General features: G+C 52.4%; 2 protein-coding genes across 6 annotated transcripts in view; both read left to right on the plus strand.

Moving 5' to 3' along the window:
- LOC129497024 (serine/threonine-protein phosphatase 4 regulatory subunit 1-like) overlaps positions 1 to 2,990 on the plus strand; it is an 81,393-nt gene extending 78,403 nt beyond the window's left edge. For all 5 annotated transcript variants that reach the window (XM_055305446.1, XM_055305454.1, XM_055305438.1 and 2 more), the window contains one exon: positions 965 to 2,990. In XM_055305446.1, the coding sequence (XP_055161421.1) occupies positions 965 to 1,122 (158 nt within the window). In that variant the 3' untranslated portion in view covers positions 1,123 to 2,990. The remainder of the gene's footprint in view (positions 1 to 964) is intronic.
- An 853-nt stretch (positions 2,991 to 3,843) lies between these two features.
- Positions 3,844 to 24,329, plus strand: ANKRD60 (ankyrin repeat domain 60). Its single transcript, XM_055304808.1, has 6 exons — positions 3,844 to 4,216; positions 8,832 to 8,962; positions 10,274 to 10,439; positions 12,658 to 12,931; positions 23,478 to 23,613; positions 24,219 to 24,329. The coding sequence occupies exons 1-6, from the start codon at positions 3,844 to 3,846 to the stop codon at positions 24,327 to 24,329; spliced, it is 1,191 nt and encodes a 396-aa protein (XP_055160783.1).

Genomic DNA, 24,329 nt, shown 5'->3' on the forward strand with positions numbered 1-24,329 from the left:
ATTTCCTCTTTAAGAAATTGTGGCACATGATGTGATGGCATACTTCAGACTTACCATATATAAATTGATGTATTAACTTTTATGCAGAGTAGTTTGTTATTTATAAAATGGTGGTTCCGTTTTTACATTCAATAAGCTTCATGCTAAAATTCAGAACCTCGGGCAGCCCGGGTGGCTCAGCGGTTTAGTGCCGCCTTCGGCCCAGGGCGTGATCCTGGAAACCCAGGATTGAGTCCCATGTCGGGCTCCGTGCATGGAGCCTGCTTCTCCCTTGGCCTGTGTCTCTGTCTCTCTCTGTCGCTCATGAATGAATAAATATTCTTTAAAAAATAAATTAATTAATTAAAAAAATAAAATTCAGAACCTCACACAGTCTTCTAAGAATGAGGGAAACTTTTGTAAATGTTGAGTTATGACGTAGACATTATGAAAGGCAGCAAATGTAAGCCTTAATTACGGTGAAGTTTAGATGCTATTATTTTGTAGTCAGAAAAATGTAAAGCTCCACATGAACAGGACGTAACCTGAGACTGCGTCCCTTGGAGGCACATTCACACCTACACCACGTGGGAGTGGACACCTTCAAGTCTGTCTCCCAAATGCCTGTCTTACCCCTGCCCTCCCGACCCCCCACTCTATCCTGCCAGCCACCTGCTCCCGCTCCTGTACTCCACATGTTGTCAGTTCTTTCATATTGGAGGAAAGGAAAGATGACATGGAAAGTCCTTAAACTATAATTGAAAAAATACTCATACTCATTCTTGGGAGTCCATCTTTGAAATTTAGGAAATAGTCTTTGATGAAAGCAATCATTTTATCATTGTGAAGGCCTTATGTATGTGATTATTCTGTGAAAAATGCTTTATCGTCCTGAGACATGGTTTAAAAAAAACTCCAAACTAGAATATGTTTTGGAGCACAGTTCATGGCACAAGTGATCCAAACTATAGTTTTCTCTCTCTAGCATATTTGAGAAATGCCGGTAACCCTCATCTTCAAGTCGTTGAGGAGACCGTCCTAGCTCTACAGTTAGACCGAGACCCAGATGTGTCCTTTTTTGCCACCCTGGAACCAAAGCGGCGGAGTACGGCAGACACACGTGTGCTAGAAGAACAGAATTAACCACTCTGTGATCCCGAGCACTCTGGTCACTTCGCACGTGGCACTCACTCACCACTCACCCCAGCCTGTCGGGTCTGACTGTGTCACATCTTCCGAAGGAGGAAAGATTTCTGAAACTTCGAGGGAGGGCACTCAAAAGATCCCTTTCCCATCCGCAGTCCCAGGAACTGCACCTGGGACAGGCCCCACCTTTCTGCGCCCCTACCTGCCTGATCAGGAAGTCTGTGACAAGGTTTTAGAACCAGGTGGCTCTAGCTGGGGATGGGGGCCTCCATAGCATCGGATTGCCTTCCCTATGACAGACTATATTATTGAAAGCCCCCCTCCTCCCCAAATAAAGTAGTTTATTAGAAGCTTTTAAGTCTTCAATAGACTTGCATATTTGGCTTCCCTCATGCTTTCCTGTAAAATACAGTTTATGGTATTACATTTTATTTTTAACTGAAATAATGTACATATGTAAATAACTCTTGACAGGAAGAAAATATATTAATGTAATATTAGCCTCCTATCAGTGAACAGAACAAATACATCATTTAAATTTATGCTCCACTTTGAGTTGCTGCAAATATAGCCCAATTTGTTTACTTTTGAAAAATGTGATAGTTAAGGAAATCTACTAAAGAATGATTTATGGCAGTCTTTCTAATATTGTACTTTTGTATAAACTGTACTTGGAACTTTTTCCTCAGGCACTCACCACTCCCCTTCTTGTGGTAACTGTATCCATAAAGATGTACTGGCCTTTGACAGAGGCATAAAGTAGAAAGATTTTTCATTCTTACATGGATTTATTATCATACATTTAAGAACGTATTGATCATTGAGAGAAATTGTTCATTGAGATGCACGGATATTGGCTTTATAGCTAATACTTTAGAATCTTAACAGAGAATAGGAACCCATAGTTCTGATCAGTCCATGTACTTGCCTGGGGTTTTGGGGGGTTGAATTATGACACTCTTCAAATTGACAAGTATACAGAACTTAGATTTCATGCTTTTAAAATTTAGACTAAGATGCTCTGGAACTTAAACAGGATTTTCATTAATAATTTGAGATTCTATGAACATTTGATTACATTCTGCATAACATGTAGGCTCCAGTTATTTTTCTTGTTTCTATTTTTAATCTCCTTGAAGGCAGGCCTAAAGGAAGGAAGGAATGGCCCATTTGGGGAATGGCCATTCAAGAGCTGGCTGCAAAGGGCATGCTGCTGTTGCCATTCTTTCCTTGGATCTTTTTCTTGTGGGTCTTGTCTTTTCTTTCTCTCTTTAAAATAAAATTTCTGGAGCTATATATTGAATTTCCTGGTATACAGGATGTTGTCCCCCTCCCCCAAATTCCACTGAGCTGATTCTTTAAAAAGAAAGGAAGGAATCTATACCGTGCCAAAGAAAATAAGGTACATGTGTGAGAATTTCAAACGGTAACCCAGAGTAGCATTTTGGCAACTCCAGCAGAGCGTGAGCTAATAAATTGGAGGCTACATATTAAGAGAGAAAAAAAATCAGTCTATTTTGTGTTCAATACTTGCCTAAAGTAAATAGATGGAGATACTGTTAGCTTCAGTAACAACTTTTATTTTTTTTTTTGTTTATTGTGTAGAAATTGAAATTGTCATATTGTAAAGTCTGTTGAGAGTAGAATTATGCAACTGGAATCTTGTGTTCTGTGCAGAGCTTCATTTTCCATTAAGGAAAAAAAATAAGCCTCGGTTTGTGTTGTGATGTGTGGAGTCTGCATGCTGAATCCAATGTGCTTGTAGAGATCTGTAGAGACCCTTTGGTAAATAATCCAGCCTTTAAAAAGTTGAGCTTATATACTAAAAATGGCCTGTAACTTAATATGAACGGCTTTCCAATGCAGTTTTTTTTTTTTATGACTAATTTCTCTGCAGAAAAGTATGTTAAAGGCTCACATTTTCTTCTTTTGTAATGACTGCGGTCCTTCGGAGGTGGTTCTGCTCCCCTCACCTTCCTTTCTCTCCTTCTGCACGCTCATCACTCCAGCTCTGGGTAGATTCATTGTTCCTAGGTGTGGGGTGCTATTTGTGATGTGATCATCACACGTAAGCCTCCTGTGTGCTTGAACACTCTGCCGCCTCTTGGGTGAATTAATGGAAAAACACGAGATGAGTTTCTCCCAGATGGAGAAGGCGTCTCCACGGGGGAGCCGGCTCAGCCTTGCGCCAAGCGGACGTTTCTCCGGTGCTGAGTGTTTTCATCAGCACCTTTCTCCCTCGGAGAATTCGAGAGCATTCTCAGAACTGGCGGGTTCTCCTGGGGCCCTGCAGACCCCCACGAAGAGCGCCGCGCCCAGCTCTGCCCGGTGTTTCACTGGTGCCAGAAATAGGATCGTCCGGCGGGCTGCGCCCTGCGCTGGACCGCGTAGACCATGCATGCCAGGAGCACGTGGGGCCTTATTCCCTCCAGGCCGGAGGCCCCCAATTCCGCAAATCCTGTCTTGCAAAGGGCCAAGGAGGCCGAGGACCAGAGGGGCCCGGCTAGGGTTAGGGACCTGGAGAGCAGCCCCGAGGCTGCGAGGGAGGCAGGCCTGGCTCCCGCCCCGTGGGGCCCTCCCTCACCCCCCCCGCCCCCCCCCCCCCGCGCCCCTGAGACCCTGCGCCCCGGGTGGGCCGTCCGCGGGGCAGGGCGGGGCGCGGTGACGCGGGCGGCCGGGCGGGGTCCCGGGGCGGGGGCGAGGGGGCCGCGGGAGGCCATGCGGCGGGCGGCGGTGGGCGGCGGGGCTCGGGCAGGGGCGCCGCCGGGGGGCGCTCTGGGCCCCGACCCCGGGCGGGGCGGGCAGGGCGGGCGGGGGGCGGGCTCGGCGGGCCCGCGGCCCCTTCCTGCGCAGTCGGCGGCCCGAGCTCCCGGCCAGGGCCAGGGTGGCATTGCGGCCCCGCAGGCCCCCAGCCCGGCTCTCGACTTGGCCCCGGACACCTTCGTCATGCGGGTGCTGCTGGAGGACACCGGGGAGACCTTCCAAGTGGCGAACTGCCGCGGCGACATGACGGTGCGGGAGCTCAAGGAGGAGCTGGACCTCCTGGTCGGCATCCCCCTGGACCTGCAGCGGCTCCAGTACCTGGACCAAGGTGGCCCCTGCCCGCCCCCTTCCCGCGCCCTGTACTGCCTGCAACCCGAGCGCCGTCCCCTCCTGAACCCGCAGCCCCCGAGGAGACCCCCCCACCCCCAGGTATCACAACAAACCCCACCCCACCCCCTAGAACTCCCCAATCCCGGACACACCAGGTTGACGTGAGACCTCAGATCTCAAGGCCGACCCTGTCCCCAAGCCAGACCCTGACCCACGAACAGATCCTGCCCGGGTCAGGACTCTGGTCCCACAGCAAGTTCTCTAGCCAGACCTGACACCCCTGAGTAGCTCCTGCCCATGGCAGGACCCCAAATCTCAACACAGGCACTGCTGCCGCAGCAGGACCCCTGGGACCCTCAAGCTGCCCATGTCTTCATCAGGGCCCCCAGTCCCAAGAGACCACACAAAAGCAAAAGCCTGAAACAAAGCCTGTCCTCAGTGAGACCCTACAAACTAGGGCAAACCTGCCTATATCAGGACCCCAGACTCAAAGCAAACTTCCAAATCCCCATGTTGGACTCATAAACCCCCCAGTCCTGCAGTCAGCTGTGTCCACACAAGGATGCCAAAGCCTGAAGCAAACTCAGCCCTACTGAACCCCACTTCTCCAGGATAACTACAACTACCTCCAAACCCCAAATCCTCTGGCAACTGTGTCTACACAGGGATGCTAAAGCATTTTCTCAGAAGAAACCCTGCCCACTTCAGGACCCCCAAATCCAGAGCAAACTTACCTAAGACTAAACCTCAAATCTCCAGGGTAACTATGACTACCCCAGAGCCCCAGATCCTCCAGGAACTATGTCCATGAAAGGACACTAAAACCAAGAACAAACTTGGCCAAGACTGAACCCCAGGTCCCGAGGGTAACCATGCGATCCTTAGAACCCTGAATCCTCTAGCAGCCGTGTCCACCAAAGGACACTAATGCCTGAGATAAACTGCCCACCCTAGGACTCCAAATCTCTATGCAAACCATGCCCATGTTTGAACCCCAAATAAATACCCTTGCTTGCAACAGAAACCTAAATCCCAAGGCAGATTCTACCCAGATCATGACCCTAAATCCCAGAGCACACAAGCCCAATCCTGAGCCCCAATTATGAATCTGAACCCCAACCATCGGCCATCTCTATATAAGGATGCCGGAACCCGAAATGAACTCCTACATCTGGAAATCAGTTCCCAAGCTCATCACAACCACACCACAACACCAGTCCCAAGCAAAATATCCTCATAAGGTCTCCAAAACATGAGACAAGCTCTGTCCACAACAGGACCCCAAAACTCATGCCAAACACACCCACATCTGAACCCCAAATCTCATGGAAACTATGTCTAAGCCAACCATATCCATGTAAGGAAGCCAAAGTTCAAAGCAAGCCTTGCCTACGTGAGGACCCCAAAATTTGAAGCAAGCTCTGCTTGTATTTGAACCCCAAATCCATCATCCAACCTTGTCCACACCAGAACCCCAAGTTCTAGACCAAATCTTGCCCATCTCAGGATCCCAAGTCTCAGAGCAGAACCTGTCGCCACCAAGACCCCCCCAATCCGAGGGCTGACCTGTCCCGATTACTTACCCTTGGTTGCTATAGTACCCCAGGGCTACGTTAGAACCCCAAATCCCAAAACAAGTCCTACCCACACAAGGACTCCACACCCCAGAATCGACCCTTCCCATACCAGGACCCCAGAAAGCAAACCTTGCCTTCATCAGAACCCCACATCCAGAGCAAACTCTGCCCTCGTCAGGACCCCAAATCTCAAAGCAAACCCTATCCACGTTTGAACCCCGAGTACTGGCACTAACCCAGTTCATCTCAGAACCCCGGCTCTCAAGCTGTGTCCTTGGCCACGTCAGGAGATCAAAACCAGCCCGATCAGAATCAGAACCCAGCACCCAGAGCTCACTGTGGCTAGATGAAGACCCCAAGGCCCCCTCTCCAGACAGATCCCGTGGGGGTGGCTCCTAGGGGAGGGCGAGGGCTCCGGAGCCCGCTCCCTCCGTCCGTCAATCTCCTTCCCTCAGCCTGAGGACCTGGCTGTCCCGGTCCCGATCCCTATGATATTTAGGATATGAGAACAGGATCAGAGCCCCGGGGCTCCACATCTCCCCAACCCGGTTGAAATCAACACAAAAATACTCGGAGAGAACGGAGCTGGGAAAGCTCTCGGGGCTGCTGCGCGCAGGCGGTGGAGAGCGGTCCCGCAGACACCCTGCAGCCGGGGAGCCACGGGGACGGGGACAGGGCGGGCTGAGAGCAGCCTGGCTCCGGGATCGGCGGTCTCCGGACACTGCCCTTCCGGGGCTCGGTTTCCTAACCTGGAACGCAGAGCCTTTGCCTCCGGAATCCGCAGTGCCCTGGCCCCCTGTAGACGGCGATGGCCCGGGAAGCTCAAAAGGGCATCGAAGGCCAGGATGCCTGCCTTTGCTCTCCCTTTGATATAAGCTGAGCCCCTTCCCTGATGTACTTATTTTGCTATAGGTGTGTTCGGAAGATGCTCTGGGAGCATTTTCGAGGCTTTATTTGGAAAGAGGTAGATCTCAAACTCCGTCTGGACTTAGCACGTTAGCGATGAGGTGAGCCGCTGAAGACAGCACGCGTTCCGAAACAAAGTGACTCGAGAATTATGTATCCCGCACTCCAGATGTCTGGCACCCCTTCGGTTAATTTATTTTCACTGATGAGCTATGCCGAGCCATAAATTCAAGAAAGCTGAGAGGCAGTGAAAGAGACCTAGTGACTTAGCACTGATGTCACAGTCCTGTCACTCAGCAACACTTAGCGACTGGGAGAAGCTTGACCTCTCCTGCCGTGGCGACCCTTACTGGTGCCAGCGAACATGGAAGAAAGAAAGAAAGGACGTACCACTATGTCGAGAAAAGAAATTTGGGCTCCTGCCTCTACATAACCTGCCCGGGCCTCTTCACCCACCTAGAGGTCCCCGGGGGGAGCACGCGAGACGATGTGCGCGTGAAATCCCGGAGAGACACAAATCTGAAAGGGGCAAGCAAACTCACGGACGAGGGTCGACCTTACATGTCTGTTGTCAACTCTAATAATTTATTTAGCTGCTGATAATTAGTATTTGTCTAAGCCGAAGGCAGTTGCTGCCCGCCTGTAAAGAGAGAATGTGCTCTGCTTTCTCGAAGAGCTGTTCAGCATGAGTGAACTGCACTCTTGTCTTTCTCAGGGAAACACAGCTTTACTCAGTTTTGGTTTTTTTTTTTTTGTTTGTTTGTTTTTTCCAAAGTTGTTAGGAAGTCAAGTTGTCTTACTGAAGACTAATTACTGATTGTCTTCTGTGTTAGAACCACACATAAGATCCTAATTAGCAAATTTGCTAATCACTATTCCCTGTTTACACCCACCATCCGAAGTTTCTCGTAATCACCAACGGGGCCCGTCGGAGCCTAGCGCGACACATGCCTGGTCTGGTGGGAGGCCTGGTTTTGCTACTTCCTGGCCTCACCAGCAAGTGGAGATGACAAACGCGGCTCGTCATGGGGATCAGAGAGTGTCTGTGCTTGGGACAGGCACTTAGCAGCGAATCCAGACGACTCGTGAGCTCCCCTCGGAATGAGTGATGGCCCAACGGGCAGGGTCGAGACTTTACACCTGTGGCGTCGCTTGTCGAGAAGAGAAGTTATGTTATTCTGAAGCAAGATTATAGGTGGCCGTGTAAACGTACGTGTATTTAAAAACGTAGACCAAACACAACTTTGCTTAAGATGTTCTAGAGTCCTATATCTTGTCATCCCGACGGTCTTTCCCAAAGGGTCTGAACATACAAAGTGTGAGTAGATCCACTCACCCCATTGTCTCAGATGAGACTCATGTGAGTGTCCTCGGTGATGACGCAAAGGAGTTCTAACGCCCCAAGTCCAAATCATGGCGAATGTCAACGTTACAGTTCTTACGTTACCATAAATGCTCAACTGGGGCGATTTTGTCCCCAGGGCCCATTTGGCAACATCTAGAGACATTTTCGATGGTCACAACCAGGTGTGTATGCTACTGGCATCCGCTGGCTAGAGGCCAGGAATGCTGCTGACACCCTCCGGTGCCCAGAGCGGCCCCCACCCCAGAGGCTGGTCCAGTCTAAAGTGTCCATAGTGCCAAGTTTGAAAGATGCAACAAAGTTTTGCCATTGTCACATCTCTAGCCAACTGTTGACAACCCTAACCAGCGTGAGTATTTTAGTTTAGTGTATGACGTAAGTAGGTCCATTGTGCTGCGTCTGTAATGTACAGTTCAAGTAGTCCTGTTTATAGAGTTTGCCTCATAAAATGTCTTTACTGACTCATGCTTTCCCCGCCGCCCCCCCCCCCCGCCCCGCAACAGAACAGGTCATAATTACTGAATTTTGGAAATTGTTGCTTTTTTGTTTTTTTGGTTTGACTTCTGTGTGAGCCGAGCCAAATTAATTTTCTAAAAAGCATTAACGACCCCAAACAGACTCGTGTGGAGTCATCAAATGAGATTAGTGCTCAAGGTTTTAAAATGATCTTTGTGATACCCAAGGTCAGATAATCTCTTAAGATAACCAGTGTCATGGTTTATCTTTAATACCCTTTTTTTTTTTTAAGAAAAAATTATTCCCTGTAGGAGTTTTGATGGATGATGCTACGCTGAAGTTCCATGATGTTGTTCCTGGTGGAATTATTTCATTATGTATCTGGCATTATGATGGATGGACGGAACTGGTTTTGGCGGCTGTGGAAGGGGATCCCAGTAAGGTGCTTTCATGCTTCTCTAAATGGATATTATACTTCATGAAGCAACCGTAAACTGTGTCTGTGGTGGTGGTGGGGGGGGAGGAATTCAGTCTTTCATGTGAATATTCCAGTAAAAGTTTCAGAGTAGGAAAAAAGAGAACTAGGACTCGTGTCATAATGATCAAATACTATATCGAGAGTTTCCATTCACTCTTGGGTTTGCTATTTCACGGCGTTCACTTGTGTTCAGTTATAAACCACTCACACCCCACCCACCCCACTCCCCGAAAAGGAACTAGGGCAGTGTATTTTCTATTCACTTGTACGTTTTGTAAAGTTGAAAACCTCATTTAACAGTGAGTGAAGAGCTCTGGATAACTGGGAAATGCAGTCTAGAGCACCTGATGGTGCAAAAATCCTAATGGGGGCCTGCCCCTACCCTAGGGCGGAAGGACCATGTGCTCCTGGATACACAGCAGGTGCCTACTCTTTACCAGGCCTTGCACTTGGCTCTCAGCTGAGCTCTGGGGCGGGCGGCAGGGAGAAGGGAGGAGGAAACCAGAATGTTTACCCGACAGAGAAGTCGGGGGGCTTCTTGGGGGCGGGGAGCGTATGTTCCTTCTAGAAAGTCCACTTGGGTGAAGGGCCATGAGTATGTGGGGAGAGTTCGCTTCCAGCCAGAAAAGGGGTCAGGGAAGGCTGGCTGCGGGAGGGTTGCGGGGGTCAGGCCTGGGAGATGTGGGTGGTCTCTGGGGAGGCTCCCCACTGTCGCCCCCACACCGGATGCCCCGCATCTGGGGCGGAGTTCCTCTCTGTCGGAGCCTCTCGTGCTCAGAGCCATACTTCACCATGGGATGATTATATTATGGGGCTATTTTTCATCCGTGAGTGGAGTTCAGAGTGTTCCAAAAGTTAACGGAGACAATGGGCCCGAAAATAGATCGGAAGGCCAGAATTCATCAAGTCTCCAGAGAAGCGCATTCCCCTCTGGGGAGGCCACTCCGTGTTGTCTGGTGTCTTCCTTAATGTCCACAACCACCTTCCTCTGGACACCCAGAAAGGCTATTTTCTCTCTTCAAAACACCGACAGGAAGAATTTCCTGCCTCCCGAGCCGGCCTGATGGTAAATGCGTATTTCCTGGCCACGTATAGAGTGCTCAACAATGTCCTCCCCTGGGTGTGTTCCAGCTTCGCCCTCTGTTCCCATCACGAGCCTTCCCTCGGCGTTTTAGCAAACCTCCCCTCGGGGGTGTCCAGCCACCCGCCAGGCGGGTGTAGCGACACCCTTGAAACCAACCGCACTCACCGTGTCAACCCCTTTCGCCCGCCCAGCTGTCTTGCCTTGGTGTTGACGAGGACTCTCTGTACCGAACTGCCAACTCGCAGCGTTACGAGCGCAAGCAGTGCAAGGACTGGATGGCCCAGAGGGCCTTCGTGGCCCTGTACGTTACGTCTCACAGAGGTCACCCGGATGCTGTGCAGTACCTTCTAGAACATGGTAATTCTGAGACACGGCCGAGTATGTTCACGAGTTGGCGTCTTCTGTGGGTTGGGGGAGGACAGCGCGGTTCGTCTCCCTGGGCCCTTCAGCCACGGCGTCAACAACCACCACCCAGGGTGTGTCACCCACCAATCACGGGCCTGTGACTGGGCCACTCGCTCTCTGTCTGAAGGTGTCTGAGGACATGCTCATTAAAGACACTGTCCCCTCTCTGGGCCAGGCCTCAGGAAGACTCCTTCTGTCATGGGAAATGCAACTTTCTAGACACTAATTCGCAGGAGGAGTCAAAAGAGCTCCCTGACCTCTTATGTTCAAACAGGCACAGTGCTGGAGATGGGCCCAAACTCCCCGAGTTATTTCTGCCTCCCCTGAAGTTGGGGTTCCTGCAACCATCCGAAGGCTTCTAGCCCCACACCGGCCTCACGCTCCTGGGGGTCGGCAGGCCAGCCAATCTCCTTTCTCCACGGCTTGAGACTGTTACCAGGGTCTCACGGCAGGAGACCCTGACCCCAAACCCTCTTTTCATCTCCCCCCACCTCCCTGCGCAAGGGCAGGCTGCTCCCCGCCTCTCTGTTGATAGAAATAGAAGCCTTGGCCTGTATTGTCTCCGAATGCAAGGGCTCGCATGAGATTCTGCTGGAGCACACTTTATCTCCCCTGGATGTAGGATATTTTTGGGAAAAGAGGCCCACTGATTGAGGTGTCGGCCATTCCAGAACAATAGACAATGGTTGCAGACAGCCCAGGCCACCGGCTTCCTCGGGAAAAGGAAGAACATGTGACGTACTGTTTGGTCAGGGGTTTGAGGCCCACAAAGGGGCCTCATCCGAGGGTCTCCCATATCAGAACCCTTCCTGCCCGCGGCCTTGACCCCAGCCTCTCCACTTCGTCTTTGCTCCTTCCCCCACCTCCAACAAGCAAGATGGAAGCATCCGCGAGGCTGGGGCAGGATGACTGGCGCTGGCGTGATGGGTAGAGGTTTTCCTGACTATTCTCCTTCCTCTACTGCTTTCTGCACGCCGCCTGTTGTGGGATGAAATATGGGCTGTTCACAGACCAGCAGTCCTTTAAGCTCATAAAAAGTCATTTTCACTCTGATGGAACTGTGATGTATTTGAAAGCACCAGTTAAAACATTACAGCCAGCTTTGCAAAGTTTTCTGTCCTTTGCACACAGCCGCCGCAAAGCCGTGCGGAGGCTGAGGCTGGGCGTTATGAGAACCTATTTAAAACGTTACCTCACCGACCAGCCATAGCTCATAAAAACTGGCTACAGAAATGTCAGCTGCTTGTAATTGAATTGCCTTGTTTTCTGTGTCATGATATTTGTTACCTAGAATTTGATTCAATTCAACAAGTCCATATTGGACACCTGTCATTAGCCCATCCATCTGCGGGAGGCAGTGAGGAATTCAATCGAAGTGAAATCTGTCCATGAGTCAGGCTGCCCATCGTCTGTCATTTCCCCAGCGCCTGTCTTCTCCAGGCCTCGCGCTACGTGCTGGGGATGAAAACAGCAGTGATCAAAACAAGTGTGTTTTCTGCCTTCGTGGAGTTTATGAAGGGAAGTCAGCAAATTATTACAAATAATTAATTCCATGGTCAATCGTGCATGGCATGTTCTGAAGATGCAGAATGTCTACTGAGCATATACGAGGGTGATTCATGGGGAGGGGAGCTCGGGAAGGCTTTCCTGAGGAAGTGAATGGAAGATAAAGAAGGAAAGAGTTAGCCAGGGGTGGGGAGGGGGCAGAAAGGGGTGACAGTGTTGTTAGCAGAAGGAGCAGCATGTGCAAAAGGCCTGGGGCAGGATGAGGGAGCGGGTGTATTTGAGGAATAAAGATAGAAGCCTGGTATAATTGGAGCATGGACAGAGGGGAGGAAGAGCACGGTGGGCGGGGACGGCGGGGAGAGGGTGAGATAGGGCAGTAACAACCTAGAAAATGACCCCGAGGGTAGTGGATGTCAGAAATGGGGTTTGAGCAGGAGCGTGCTGTGGGCAGAGTGGAGGCAAGGCGGTGCTGGGTGCTGGGACCCTGTGGCGATGCCTCCCTTACACTCGGTGCTTGGGTTGGGGGCAGTAATTAATCCTCCCAAGCATTCTTTTTTATGGCCTCCCCCGTCCCGAGCTTCTGTTCCTGTTTGTGATTCTGGAGGCGAGGCTCTTGCAAGGCCAGGAGCGTGACCCTCCCTCAGCCAGCTATCTTGTCTTACAGGAGCCAACTGTCTCAGCAAAACCCCCATGGGCAGGACGGCCCTGCACGTGGCTGCAGCCATGGGCCGTTTGGACTGTATAAACCACCTGCTCAGTTACGGAGCCTCCATACATGAAAAGGATGCCCGGGGGGAGACCCCCATGTCCATCGCCCGGCGCATGAACCGCAAGCACAGTGAGCGGCGCATGTTCCTCTTCTACTGGATGTCAAGGTTGGGGACAAATGACCCAAAGAACTTGATCAAGAACAAGGTTTTTCTCAGGGCACAGTCTGGGTTTGGCTCCAAGCAGAGCCCAGTCTAACTCCCACTGGGTACGTCGGCCCCTCGAAGCGGACTCGGGAAACATTTCGGAGTTCAAATTCACGCACGGTGGCCCTTGGTGAGCAGGAAGCCCAGAAAACATGGCAATTAATCTGAATCAGATACTAAATTATCTGTCCTGTTTGCAAATGACTTGGGGAGGGTGTTGATGGAAGTAGGTGGGTTTGTGTTCGTTCCGTAATCCATTACGGCCCGAGCGGGCTCTGATGCCAGCCGTTAATTTTAAGCTATTTGTACATTGTATCCAATAACGCTCTTGGGGTGATGGGAGCCAATTACCTTCTCTGGCGTCCGGAGACCATCTAATGCATCAGCATAATAGAAGTAATAGCAACGATGAGAACAGCGCTGTGGCTATCGCCCGGAACACGTGCTGGCAAATGTCGGGAGGTCGCGTGCCGGGTGGGCTGTGAATTTCAGTTTGTAGAACTCAGGAACGGCGGCCTGGGATGTTCCAGAAGTTTTCCTGAGCCATCTCTGAGGGGCCTGCTGCTGGGACCGGGGTGTGGGGAGGAGGGGCAAAGAGCAGAGAGCTTGGTTCTCCAGTCACGTCGCCCACAGGGTGCCTTATTAGTCTTCGTGAAAGGTGATCGGTTGCCGTTGGGTTTGGAGGAGGCCGTGTAGAGAATGAGGAGGAGCTCATAGAGGAGAGAATCAGAGCTGGCACCTTCTTTCCTTTGGTCCCATCCCCAGTGGTCCAAGCACCCCCCCGCCACGGCACCCCACTTCCTCCAGCGTTTTCCTTCCCTCCTAGAACCATGGCAACGCCATCATCCCTCCTATGCTTAGTTCTAGGCTCTGGGCCTCACAAGGGCTGCGGACCTGCGCGGGCCCAGCCTGGCCTGTGTCCGAGCTGGGGGTGGGAGCCCGAGGGGAAGGTGGGGAGCAGGGTCGGCTGACATGCACACCCCTGTCTGACGGCGGCGCCATGAATCAGCTCCAGCCGAACCGTGAGCCAAAGGCTGCTAGATTTTTCTAGAGCCTTTGGATAGGATACATTCTGATTTTTTAAGTGTTGGCTTGGATTTTTAAAAAATCGTGGCATGGTACAGAAGGGGTAGCCGATTTGAGGCCCACCTGTGGGACTGCCTCCTATTGCCAAACTCTACCCCATGTCACTGAGGACAAGTGGCAGAAACAGCTCCAACCTCCTGGGATGTTTGTGGCTCGGAAGCCACAGGCTGGAACGGCCACGGGGGTTGCTGGGCGACAGGTACTGTCCACACTCCCACCCCGCGGTTTCGGATGTTTCTCTACGGCCCTATAATCTGACGCGACCTCTGGGATCTGTGTGACAATGGTCTCTCGACTGTGGAAGTTCTGTCTTTAAGGTGATGGGAAACAGCACCGTATCCCGGCCGCCCTTCTTTCCCACATACATCCCGATAACTGGATTCGGCTTTTAAATTAATTGGCTGCATTTCCTGCTGTCATAACAAGGAAGATCCGTGTTGATGATGTGGCTTTACACTCGGTAGACGTGGCTGTACCCGGCTCAGCAATCTGTTTGACAAATAATAGTCAGAAAAAAAATATAGCTCAGCATCAACTATGTCAAAACTGAGATCTTGTTTTTGGCAGACATTCTCCAAAGTCAGTAGACAGATATTAAATAACCCCATCCATTGGGTCAATTCATTTAGCTAATGAGGTGTGTTGGCGGGGCGACTCGGGCACCCTTTTAACTTAACAAGTGGCATTACTCAAAGTCATGTGTTTGCCAGCAGCTTTGCTCTGCTGTCTTTGTTGTTAGGAGAGCCAACTGCCTGACACTTGTCCCCAAAACTTTGGAGGCAAGCACTGTATCTCCATATGCCCCCAATCCAATTAAACACTTGGCCAGAAAAGGGGCAAATTCCAGACTCTATGGCTGACATTTTGCTCAGTCTCTGGCAGGGTCATTCATCCACTCCTGTGGGTCCTGGGGGCTCTCCTTTATGGACAGCTTTAATAAACTTTCTATTATATTCAAATAAACTTGCACCACATACTGAATAAAACATATTCATAGCCAAAAAAGAGTTGATTTGCAATTGGTCATAATCATGTTACATTTTGTGGATATTTGATTAAGCATTTTATTTTTGGAGGAGCCAACAGAAAAAAATTTTGTGGGGTCACTTTCTTTTTTTTTTTTGTATTATTATTATTATTTTTTTATTGGAGTTCAATTTGCCAACATTTAGCATAACACCCAGTGCTCATCCTGCCAAGTGCCCCCCTTACTTTCAAACATTTTTGTGGGACCCTGAAATCCTTTTAGGCCAAGGCACTGGGGATGGGCCTCAGTGTGAATCCCTGTGGCCTGTGGTTGCCCAGGTGGGCCTCACTGCCAGCACAGGATGGGCTGTGTCTTGGCGGGGGGCGGGGGGGTGGTGGCTCTGGTTAGCTTTCTGGGTATAATTCCTGGCAGTGTTCTCCGTATCTCTTATCTCCGCGTGTCAGCCTGGAGAGCAGGGGCCTGGGGGCTGCTCATGACAAGCAGATAATGCCTGCTCTGCAGGCCACGCGGCCACGTTCACCTTGCCTGCCAGGGTGCTCGGATGGAGCGCCAGCCCTGCCTTGCCCCTGCCTTCCCCTGCGTCAGCTATCGTGAGCCGCCCTTCCTTGTACACATGTTTAATTGTACGTTGCCTCAGATTTTTTCTAGAAGTCAGTGTTGTACCAGTCGGGAAGAGGTCATTCACTGTGGGGTTCAGAGGGCAGCTCGAACATCTCCCCCGGGCCCGGCTCGGCTGACCCAGCCTCCCAGACCTGCAGCTTCCGGCTCCCCCTGCCGCTCCCGTCGTCTCAGAGGCAGCCGGACAGAGATGCTGAATTTTACTCTGCATCCGGTCTCTGGGTCTGGTCTCCGGGATCCTCCAGGACCTGGGCGGGGGTGGGTGCCGTGACTGCCCCTCAGTCCTCCCTGCATCTTGGCCCCAGGTACTTCCCTCACCCGAGGAGCATTTACCGACCAGTGCTTTCCGGAGAGCGGAAGGGCATTCCCCCTGGTGGTAACTTGGGGGACTTTCTCCGTAGCCCAGAGATGGCTTTCAGTGACAGTGAGACACACTCCCTGTGCACATGGCTCTGAGTCCTGATTCCAGCAAGGAGGAAGTCTGTCTGGTGCTGGTGGGCCTTGGGCTCCTTCCCCACCCTCTCTCATCTCCCCTTTAACACAGGGCCGGCTTTTGCAGGCGAGAGGGATTGAAAACCATTGTCCTGTTTTCGGTATATTTGTGGGCCAGGATTCTATTCCTTTCTCCACTCCTAGCAAAGGTGTGACCCTGGAGCACACTGTCACCTCCCAGGGCCCTCGGTTTCTCTGCCCATCACAAGTCTTCGTTGTCTCCGTATGAACCTGCTGCTGTTTTGGAGATGAGAGGACCGAGTGGCCCAGCGCTCAGGGCCCGAAGCCTCGTCTGTGTGGCCCTACCGGCTCCAAGTGTGGCAGGTTGGGTGTAGAACTTTCCTTGGCCACCGGCCGTGCGGCGTGGGGCCAAGCAATTGCATCTCTCAGAGTCTTCATCTGTAACATTCGGGTAATAAAACCTGCCCCTGTCATCCCTGGAGGGATTAAATGCCTGGCACAGAGCACACACTTGAAAAATAGTGCCCATTATTATTATTATTACTAGCACCACTTAATTTGCTTAAAATGTTTACTCGCCGGGAATCAATACGCTCCCGGTTCCCAGATAGCCTCATCAATTTTCAGCAAACCTTATACAATAAGAGTCTCCATCCAGAACTAATAATTCCCAAAGTGGGAGATAAATAATTTCCCTGAAACTTGCTGATTTTGGTATTAAGTGCAGGGCTTCCTCAGCAACTTCCAGAAAAGTCGTTCGGAATTGAACACTGCAGGGCCAGTTGCGCAGGAGGAAAAAAAAAAAAAAAAAAGGGAAAAAAAAAAAAAAGAAAAAAAGGCTCTAGGAAATTTCCAGGCGCTGGGCTCAGCCTCCGCAGGGCCGCCCTGACGACGCGAGCATCCAGCAGAGGGCAGAGAAACCCATTAACATTTAGAAACACGCCGCTGTTTGTGTTCCCTGGAAATGTCAGGGATGCTGCAGTCTGCGCCACACCGGAGACTCAAGAGCAGGGCTCGGCGACGGGGGCTCGCACATGGGCTTTTCCGCCTGAACCCCTGAAATCACCTGCACCATGTGCATGTCGGCACACGCACGTGCTCCATGGGGGGCATTCCCAGCTCCCCTCACAGCTGGAAAGGACCTGCGGAGCCCCTGCCCCGGGGGTCCCCAAATCCGGGCCGTGTAATGAAGTCACCCCCCTCCCATCAGATCCCACCAGTGTATCGAGACGGTGTCACCTTCCACCCTTTGGTAGGTGGGCATCGTCGCTTTGCAATCAGGAGAATGAGAAATGCTGCTGAACTCTGGTGCCGTGATGTGCAGGTGCCCGCGAGCGGGCAGGGGGGTCTCGAGGGTCCCGGCGTCCCCGTGGGATTTGGACCCCACCGCCAGTGACCACAGTGTCGGAGCCTCTGCTCAGCGACCCCACTTTCGTGCCCCCATCCTGCAAAGTCCAAACCCCCAGAACATAATGAGCCGGCCTGGCCTGCCTGCGAATGTTCTGGCGGCGAGTGCTTGGAGACGCTCCAAATGCCCACCAGTGAGGCGGCTGGTGGCATATTTCGCAGCAATTAAGAAATGACTTGATTTGTGTGCAGAGGCCAAGGGCCGGCCATGAGGACCGGGACGTGTCCTGAAGTGAAAAACAGCAAGTCGCCCAGGAGATGCTTATGAGATCATCGAGTTACAATCCTGAAAAGGAGGCAAATCCAATAAATGTGCATAGAAGTTTATTTGAGCAAAAATAATGGTGTCAAAGATCTCCCGGCTCTTAGCATTGCCTACTTGAGGGCAGCAGAGTTGCTTTATATGTCTGCAAATGGTCACGGCCAGTGTCGCTCTTTTCACTATGGTAAAACACGCATCTGTGAAATTCCTCGTTAACGATGCTTTGAACATTTGCACTGTTGGGCAACCATCACCGTTATCGAGTTCTAGAACATTCCATCACCCTACAGAGGAACACTGGACCCATCAACTGTCTTCCCCTCTCTCCACGCCCCGATGCCCGTCCCCTCTACCCTAGACAATCGCCAACCTACTTTCTGTCTCTATGCACCCATTCTCGATATTTCATATAGAGTCATGTGTATCTGGCTTCTTAGCACAATGCTTTCCGGGGTTCATCCACACCAGAGCTCGAACCACTCTTCATTCCTTTCTGTGGCTGGATAATATTCTATTTTTATCCCTTGAGTGGTCGATGGGCATCTGGATTGTTTCCATATTTTTCTTTCTTAAGATTTTATTTATTTATCTGAGAGAGAGAGAGAGAGAGCATGAGCAAGGGGGAGGGGAGAAGGGGAGGGAGAAGCAGGCTCCCCGCTGAGCAGGGAGCCCGATGCAGGGCTGGATCCCAGGACCCAGGGATCACGACCTGAGCGGAAGGCAGATGCTTATCCTACAGAGCCACCCAGGCGCCCCACCCAGCTTTTGACTGTTGTGGGTAATGGTGCTATAAACATGAGTGTGTAAGGATTTGCTTGAGATCCTGTTTTCACTTCTCCTGGGGATACATCTGAAAGGGGAACTGCTGGGTCACTTGGTAATTCCTTTTTTTTAATTAAAGATTTTATTATTTATTCATGAGAGAGAGACACACACACAGAGAGAGAGAGAGAGAGAGAGAGGCAGAGACACAGGCAGAGAGAGAAGCAGGCTCCATGCAGGGAGCCCGATGTGGGACTCGATCCCAGGACCCCAGGATCACGCCTTGGGCCTAAGGCAGGTGCTCAACCGCTGAGCCACCCAGGCATCCCATCACGGGGTAATTCCATGTTTAACAGCACGTGTTACATTTGTTATTTAAAAAAAATACAGAAAAAAAAAAAAACAGAGGAAAGAGAAACCCCCCACATGAGCTCTCCAAAGTTCGAGAAGTCTATTAATCATTTCTGGAGCGCTTACCCCATTCCAGACAGTGGCCACGCATTATCTCATGAGGGCTTTTCAACCATCCTGAAAGTCAGAGGTTTTCAACCTTCAGCATCAGCCCCAGGGAGGGCTTGCGAAGAACCACAGGTGGCTGGCCTCCACCTCCCGGAGGTCCTGCATTCCGTAGGTTAGGGGCGGCGCCCGAGATTTCTGACAAACAGCCGAGATGCTGCGGCTGAGCGGCCCTGAGCACGTTCTAGGCCCTGCCCATTTTTCACTGAGGAAACAGAGAAGTCAGCAACCTGCCCAGGGTCACACAGCGCATACATGGCAAAGTGAAGAATGCCTGGCCTTAGAGACCCTGGTGTTAAGACACGCCTGGTGGTGTTAAGTTGCTGACCCCGGGCCATGCTGCTTCTCTAGGGGTGAACCAGGCTGCCTGGTGGCTATGACCTCAGTCACCTCGTGAGACCCCCAGGGAATACTGGCACTCATGTTGAGAGAGTCGCAGAAGTGCTCCCCCCGAGCGCAGCCGGGACGGGCCGGGGCTGGCACCAGCCGGCCGTGCGGGAGGCAGGAGGGGGGGCAGTCCCCCTTAGGCAATCAAACTGCAGGGCACCTCTCCTGCAGGAGCCCCAGGGACCACAGGACAGGCCCCTGGGTGGGGGGTGTCCTGAACCCTCCCCAGCCTCCCAGCGCGGGCGGGATGCTCACGCCAGGTGGCGCTGCTGGGTGCCGCTGCCTCAGGTGGGCGGGCGGGCGGCCACCAGGTGTCGCAGTGAGACCACAGATGGCCTTCCAGCGCCAGCCGCGTCCAGATCCAGACCCAGACCTCCGGTGCCCAGATTGTAGAGCCCGTGGCACTCCTTGATTTTCTCTTCTCTCTTGAGACCATTGTGCCCTAAGGACTTTCCACTCTTCTTTTAGACTGTTTGGGTCTTAGTCTAGTATCGACATTTTTTTAAAAAAACCCTAACTTTATGTAGATAGTACTTTTCACATCAAGTTAATAATACAAGAGTTCAGAAAGGAATATGGCCCTCCAGGTTCAAAGATCCTTCCTCCAGGGCCTCACGAATTACAGTCTAGGGGGTCAGGGATAAGAACCAGCCAGCATTGGAGATAAATTCCATTTTTCTTTTAACCCCCAAAAGGGAGGAGGAGTCCAGGACCTTCCTCGCAGTTCTAATGAACGGTTTAAATGACGTCTCTATCCCCCAGGAGGGGCTGCAACGGGAAAGGCAGGACGGGGTTGTCCTCATTTAGATGCGTTGAAACTCAGGATCCTGAACTTTATTTCACACCCCCAGCCCCTCCGGAGCAAAGTATAAGCCACAATCTGCAGAGAAGGGCTGCGCTTGAAATGAGCTCACATCAGAGTTATTATTTTTTTTTTTTTTTTACCAAATTCCACCTTCAAAGAACTTTATGATTTATCTCCACCGTGTAGCAAACTGCAGTAGATTTCATCCCTGGCTCATCTCACACAGGGTGTCGGAATTATACTTAAATCAGGAAAAACACAGATCGGATCTGGTATTTTTTTTTCTTTTTCTTTTCTTTTCTTTTCTTTTTTTTTTTTTTTCGGATCTGGTATTTCCAGAGCTATAAAGTATCTCATTTCCTTCTCGTGAGGGGCTGTCATTTCTGCCCCGCCGACACAGAGGCTTGGGTAGCAAAGCTGCGTGCTGAAAAGAGATGGGTTGGTGCCCTGCAGTGTGGGGCAGTGGCCTTGAGACGGATGCATGTGCCAGCGACCAGCGGAGAGGTCTGACGTGCTGCCCACCTGGGCGTCCGACAGACTCGGTGATGGAACTTCACATGCTAGAAGGTTCCTCTAGGCTCTAGGCCTCTCTGATGGAGTCACGGGGAGTGGCTTGGGGGGCCCTGCACACCTACCCTGTTGACGTCCCCTCCCTGCCTTGGGTATTCGCCAGAGCATTCGGCCTTTTTCTGCTGTTAATCAACAGCTGTCTTGTGCAAATCTTTATTTATTTATTTATTTATTTATTTATTTATTGATTGATTGATTGATTGATTGATTTTGTGCAAATCTTTAAAAGCCCGGCCTGGCCCAGATAGAAACTGCAACCGTTCCTCCACCAAAGCCCCCTCCTCTGGCTCAGGGCTGAGCCGGGCTTACGGGGACTGTGCTGGGGGCTGGGGGCTGTGTGCTTTCACTCTCTGTCCCCACGCCTGTCCACTGTTTCCCCCACACCCCCACTGCCCAGCTTTCTTTGAGGTCTCCGAGATGGGCCCAGGCGACAGGGCGCAGGAGAGGGGCTGCATGTGGCTCTCCCCTGGCTGCCAAAGGCCCTCTGTGGGGTTACCAGGCACTGGGGAGGTGTTTGGAGGCCCCCCACTTGGGACTCTCACAATGGGGATCCCCTGCTGACCTCATAAAGCCCACCTCCTCCCTCTGACTGTCCACCACCTAGCCTCTGGGTGTTGCACGGGCAAGTGAGACTCTTCAGTCGGAGGAGGTTTCAGGATGGGACCTGCCCCCTTACTGCCTCCTGTGTGTGCACTTGACCCTTGGGGAAATAGCCCTTGTCCCTTTCCTATGGGATTTGAAGTAGGGGCTGCTCCCAGGGGCCTGATCCGGAACCGGCTTGGCAAGCATCCCCCTGGGTGGAGGAGTTGAGATGTCAGGCCCCCTCAGTCCCTGAGAAGGCGTCTCTAGATGTTCTTCACTTGATTTTCGGTGGTGGGGAGAGTGGGGTGAGGCCCAGAGCCCCCATAAGATGACAATTCCCTCCAAAGAAGTCTTTGCTCCCTGCATTGAGTTTCTAACCTTCTAGAAAATAGGAGCTTGTTATTTTCTTTGGAGTAGAGTGTGAGTCTCAGAAGTGGCTTGGGCTCTCGGCAAGTACAGGTGTTATCTGAATAAGCGCCTGTCTTCAGAAGACGGGGGATGTATCACTTATTGTCTTCAGCCGCGGGCTTCAGCTGAAATTCTAAGAAAACAGGACACATCCAATTCAACATTCTGAGAAACGGTGGCAGGCCGGTCTGTCCCTGTGTCATGAGCTGCTGTTTTGGGACAGTGATCCAACCAGCGTGGCATTTGGGTTGTGCTAGGAAGAGAATCCATAGAACAATGTGGCCGGGAGTGGCTGTGAGGACATCTTCAGATGGACGCGGTGACCAGGGTGGCTGTTCGGAGGAGGTGAAATGCAAGCTGAAATTTGGGGGAGGAATTAAATCTGGGCAGGCTTAGAACCTTCCAGAAACCACGAACATGAGAGCATAGTCACCAAAGAGAGCAATAAGGGTGAGATGGGGGCAGAAAGTTGGCCCGAGCCAGGTCGGGTGGTGCCTCTGAGGCTGTACCAGTCAGCCGTTGCCACCACCATGCTGTAGAGTCGCTCAGGACTCGGTGGCAGAGCCAGCCGGTGACCGAGGCCTGCTCACAGGCCGGTAGGGTAGCAGCCGGGGTGGCACTGCTCTGGCCTGGGCTTGGCCGGCCGGCTCTGCCTCACAGGCCTCTCACCCTCCGGGGACCAGCAGCTTGGCAGGGCATTGGCAGAGGCACATGAAGGCAGGTGGAGTCGGGGGCCTCCTTGGAGGTACAAGCTCAGAGCCACCACGCGGCCACTCCTGGCAGCAACCATTGAATCAGCAAGTCAAGTGGCCAAGTTCAAAGTCAAGGGCCAAGGAGTTAACCTCACCCCTGAGGAGGAGGCCATGGCAGGGGCTGGATGCTGAGACAGGTGAAGAATTGGGACCAGTATCGAGCTCTCTCATGGGGGCCCTGGTCTGGATTTTGTCCCAAGATCAATGGGGAGTGACTGAAGGTTTAGGAGGGGGTGAGATGTGAACTACCTCACTGATTTAAGACAACGGTCTGCGGGCGGCAAGAGCGGAAGCCAATAGGTCGCGCTAGAGGTTCTTGCTGGTGTCCAGGTGACAGCTGTCGATGGCTGGGTCAGGTGGTGACGACGGATGCAGGAGACAGGAGCTGGGAATGGGGGTGAAGCGACGGTCAGGGACCCAGGTCAGAGCAGGCAAGTGGGTGGTGGTGCTGTTGTCCAAGACGGGAAGGGCTGAGGAAGGCCAAGATTCGTCGTGAACGTCAGGGGCGCCTCGGGGTCTGCCCGTGTATTGGTTTCTGGTGGTGGCCGTGGACCTGGTGGCTCTCCCAGCTCCGGAGGCCAGAAGTCTCAAGTTGAGGCACCCACAGGCCTGAGCTCCTTCTGGAGGCTCTTTCCTGCCCCTTCCAGCTTCTGGTGGATCCAGGTGTCCCTCAGGGTGTGGCCATGTCACCCCAGTCTTTGCAGGACTTCATTTTGTGCACCTGTCTGCCCCCCCTTGTCTTCTAAGGACTTGTCATTGGATTAGGGCCACTCTGTTCCAGGAATCTCGTTTCCAAACCCTTCATCACACCTGTAAAGGCCCTTTCTCTAAACAAGTTCACATTCACAGGTTCTAGGTGGACGAGTCTTTTGAGGGCCCGCCATCCCGCCCACCCCAGGGGTTCTGCTTGGGGGTGCCTACCACTCACCCCGGGGACGGGTGGGATGTTGGGCACCTGTGGCTGGGGCTCACAGGAGAGGCACCGGCGGACACGTGTGGCTGGTGGCTGTCAGCAAGCGGGTGGACCCTGGAGGAAACTCCCAGGGGGAGGACTTCGGGTGGCTGGGAGAGGCGGGCCAGCACCGAGCTGAGGGGCCCGATGGAGTCCAGGTAAGCGGGGGAGAGCACCGGGGCTGGAGAGCAGGTGCTCGGGAGGGCGGCGGGCGCCGTCTGCAGAGCCGAAAGCTGCTGAGAGATCCAGCCACGAGGGGTGGGGAGACGCCATCCAAGGTGGCAACACGACCGTCCCCGACAAGGCCAGCTTCGGTGGCACGTGGGGGACTGCGTGGACTCCCTTCCGAGGAGTGGAAGTCCGAGAGTGAGGACGACTCCTTTGGGAGGTTTGACGGACGGGCGAGGAGCGCCCGAGGAGGAGGGGCCCCGGCCCGGGGAGGCCTTCGGGGTGGGGGGGGTGCCCGGGATGAGGGCTGGCCCGGACGGACTGGCGCTCATTGCCTCTTCTGTAGGCCGATCGGTTCGTGGCTCCCCCGCCCCCTCACTGCCCAGGCCCAAATCCCCAAAGCTGGTGACACCTGTCCTGCAGTGAGACTTTTGTAACCTTTTTATTATGGAAAAGTTGAAGCATGCAAGAATGATATTCTAGAACAAGCAGGCCCGGAGATGCTACTCGCTTTGGCTCTGTCTGCTTCCTCTGTAGGGAGGTTTTGCCAGAGAAATGGGCTCACCCCTAACCCCTGGTGTCTGTACATCCTCAGGACGAGGGCATCTCCCGCTCAGCGCAGTGCCGTGTGACACCCCGACAAGGAGCAGACGCGCCCGCAGCGTCTGGGTCGGTTTCCTGCCGCCGCTGTAGTGGCCACAAGTGA

Source organism: Nyctereutes procyonoides, unplaced genomic scaffold (assembly GCF_905146905.1).
Source record: "Nyctereutes procyonoides isolate TBG_1078 unplaced genomic scaffold, NYPRO_anot_genome, whole genome shotgun sequence".
NCBI lineage: Eukaryota > Metazoa > Chordata > Mammalia > Carnivora > Canidae > Nyctereutes > Nyctereutes procyonoides.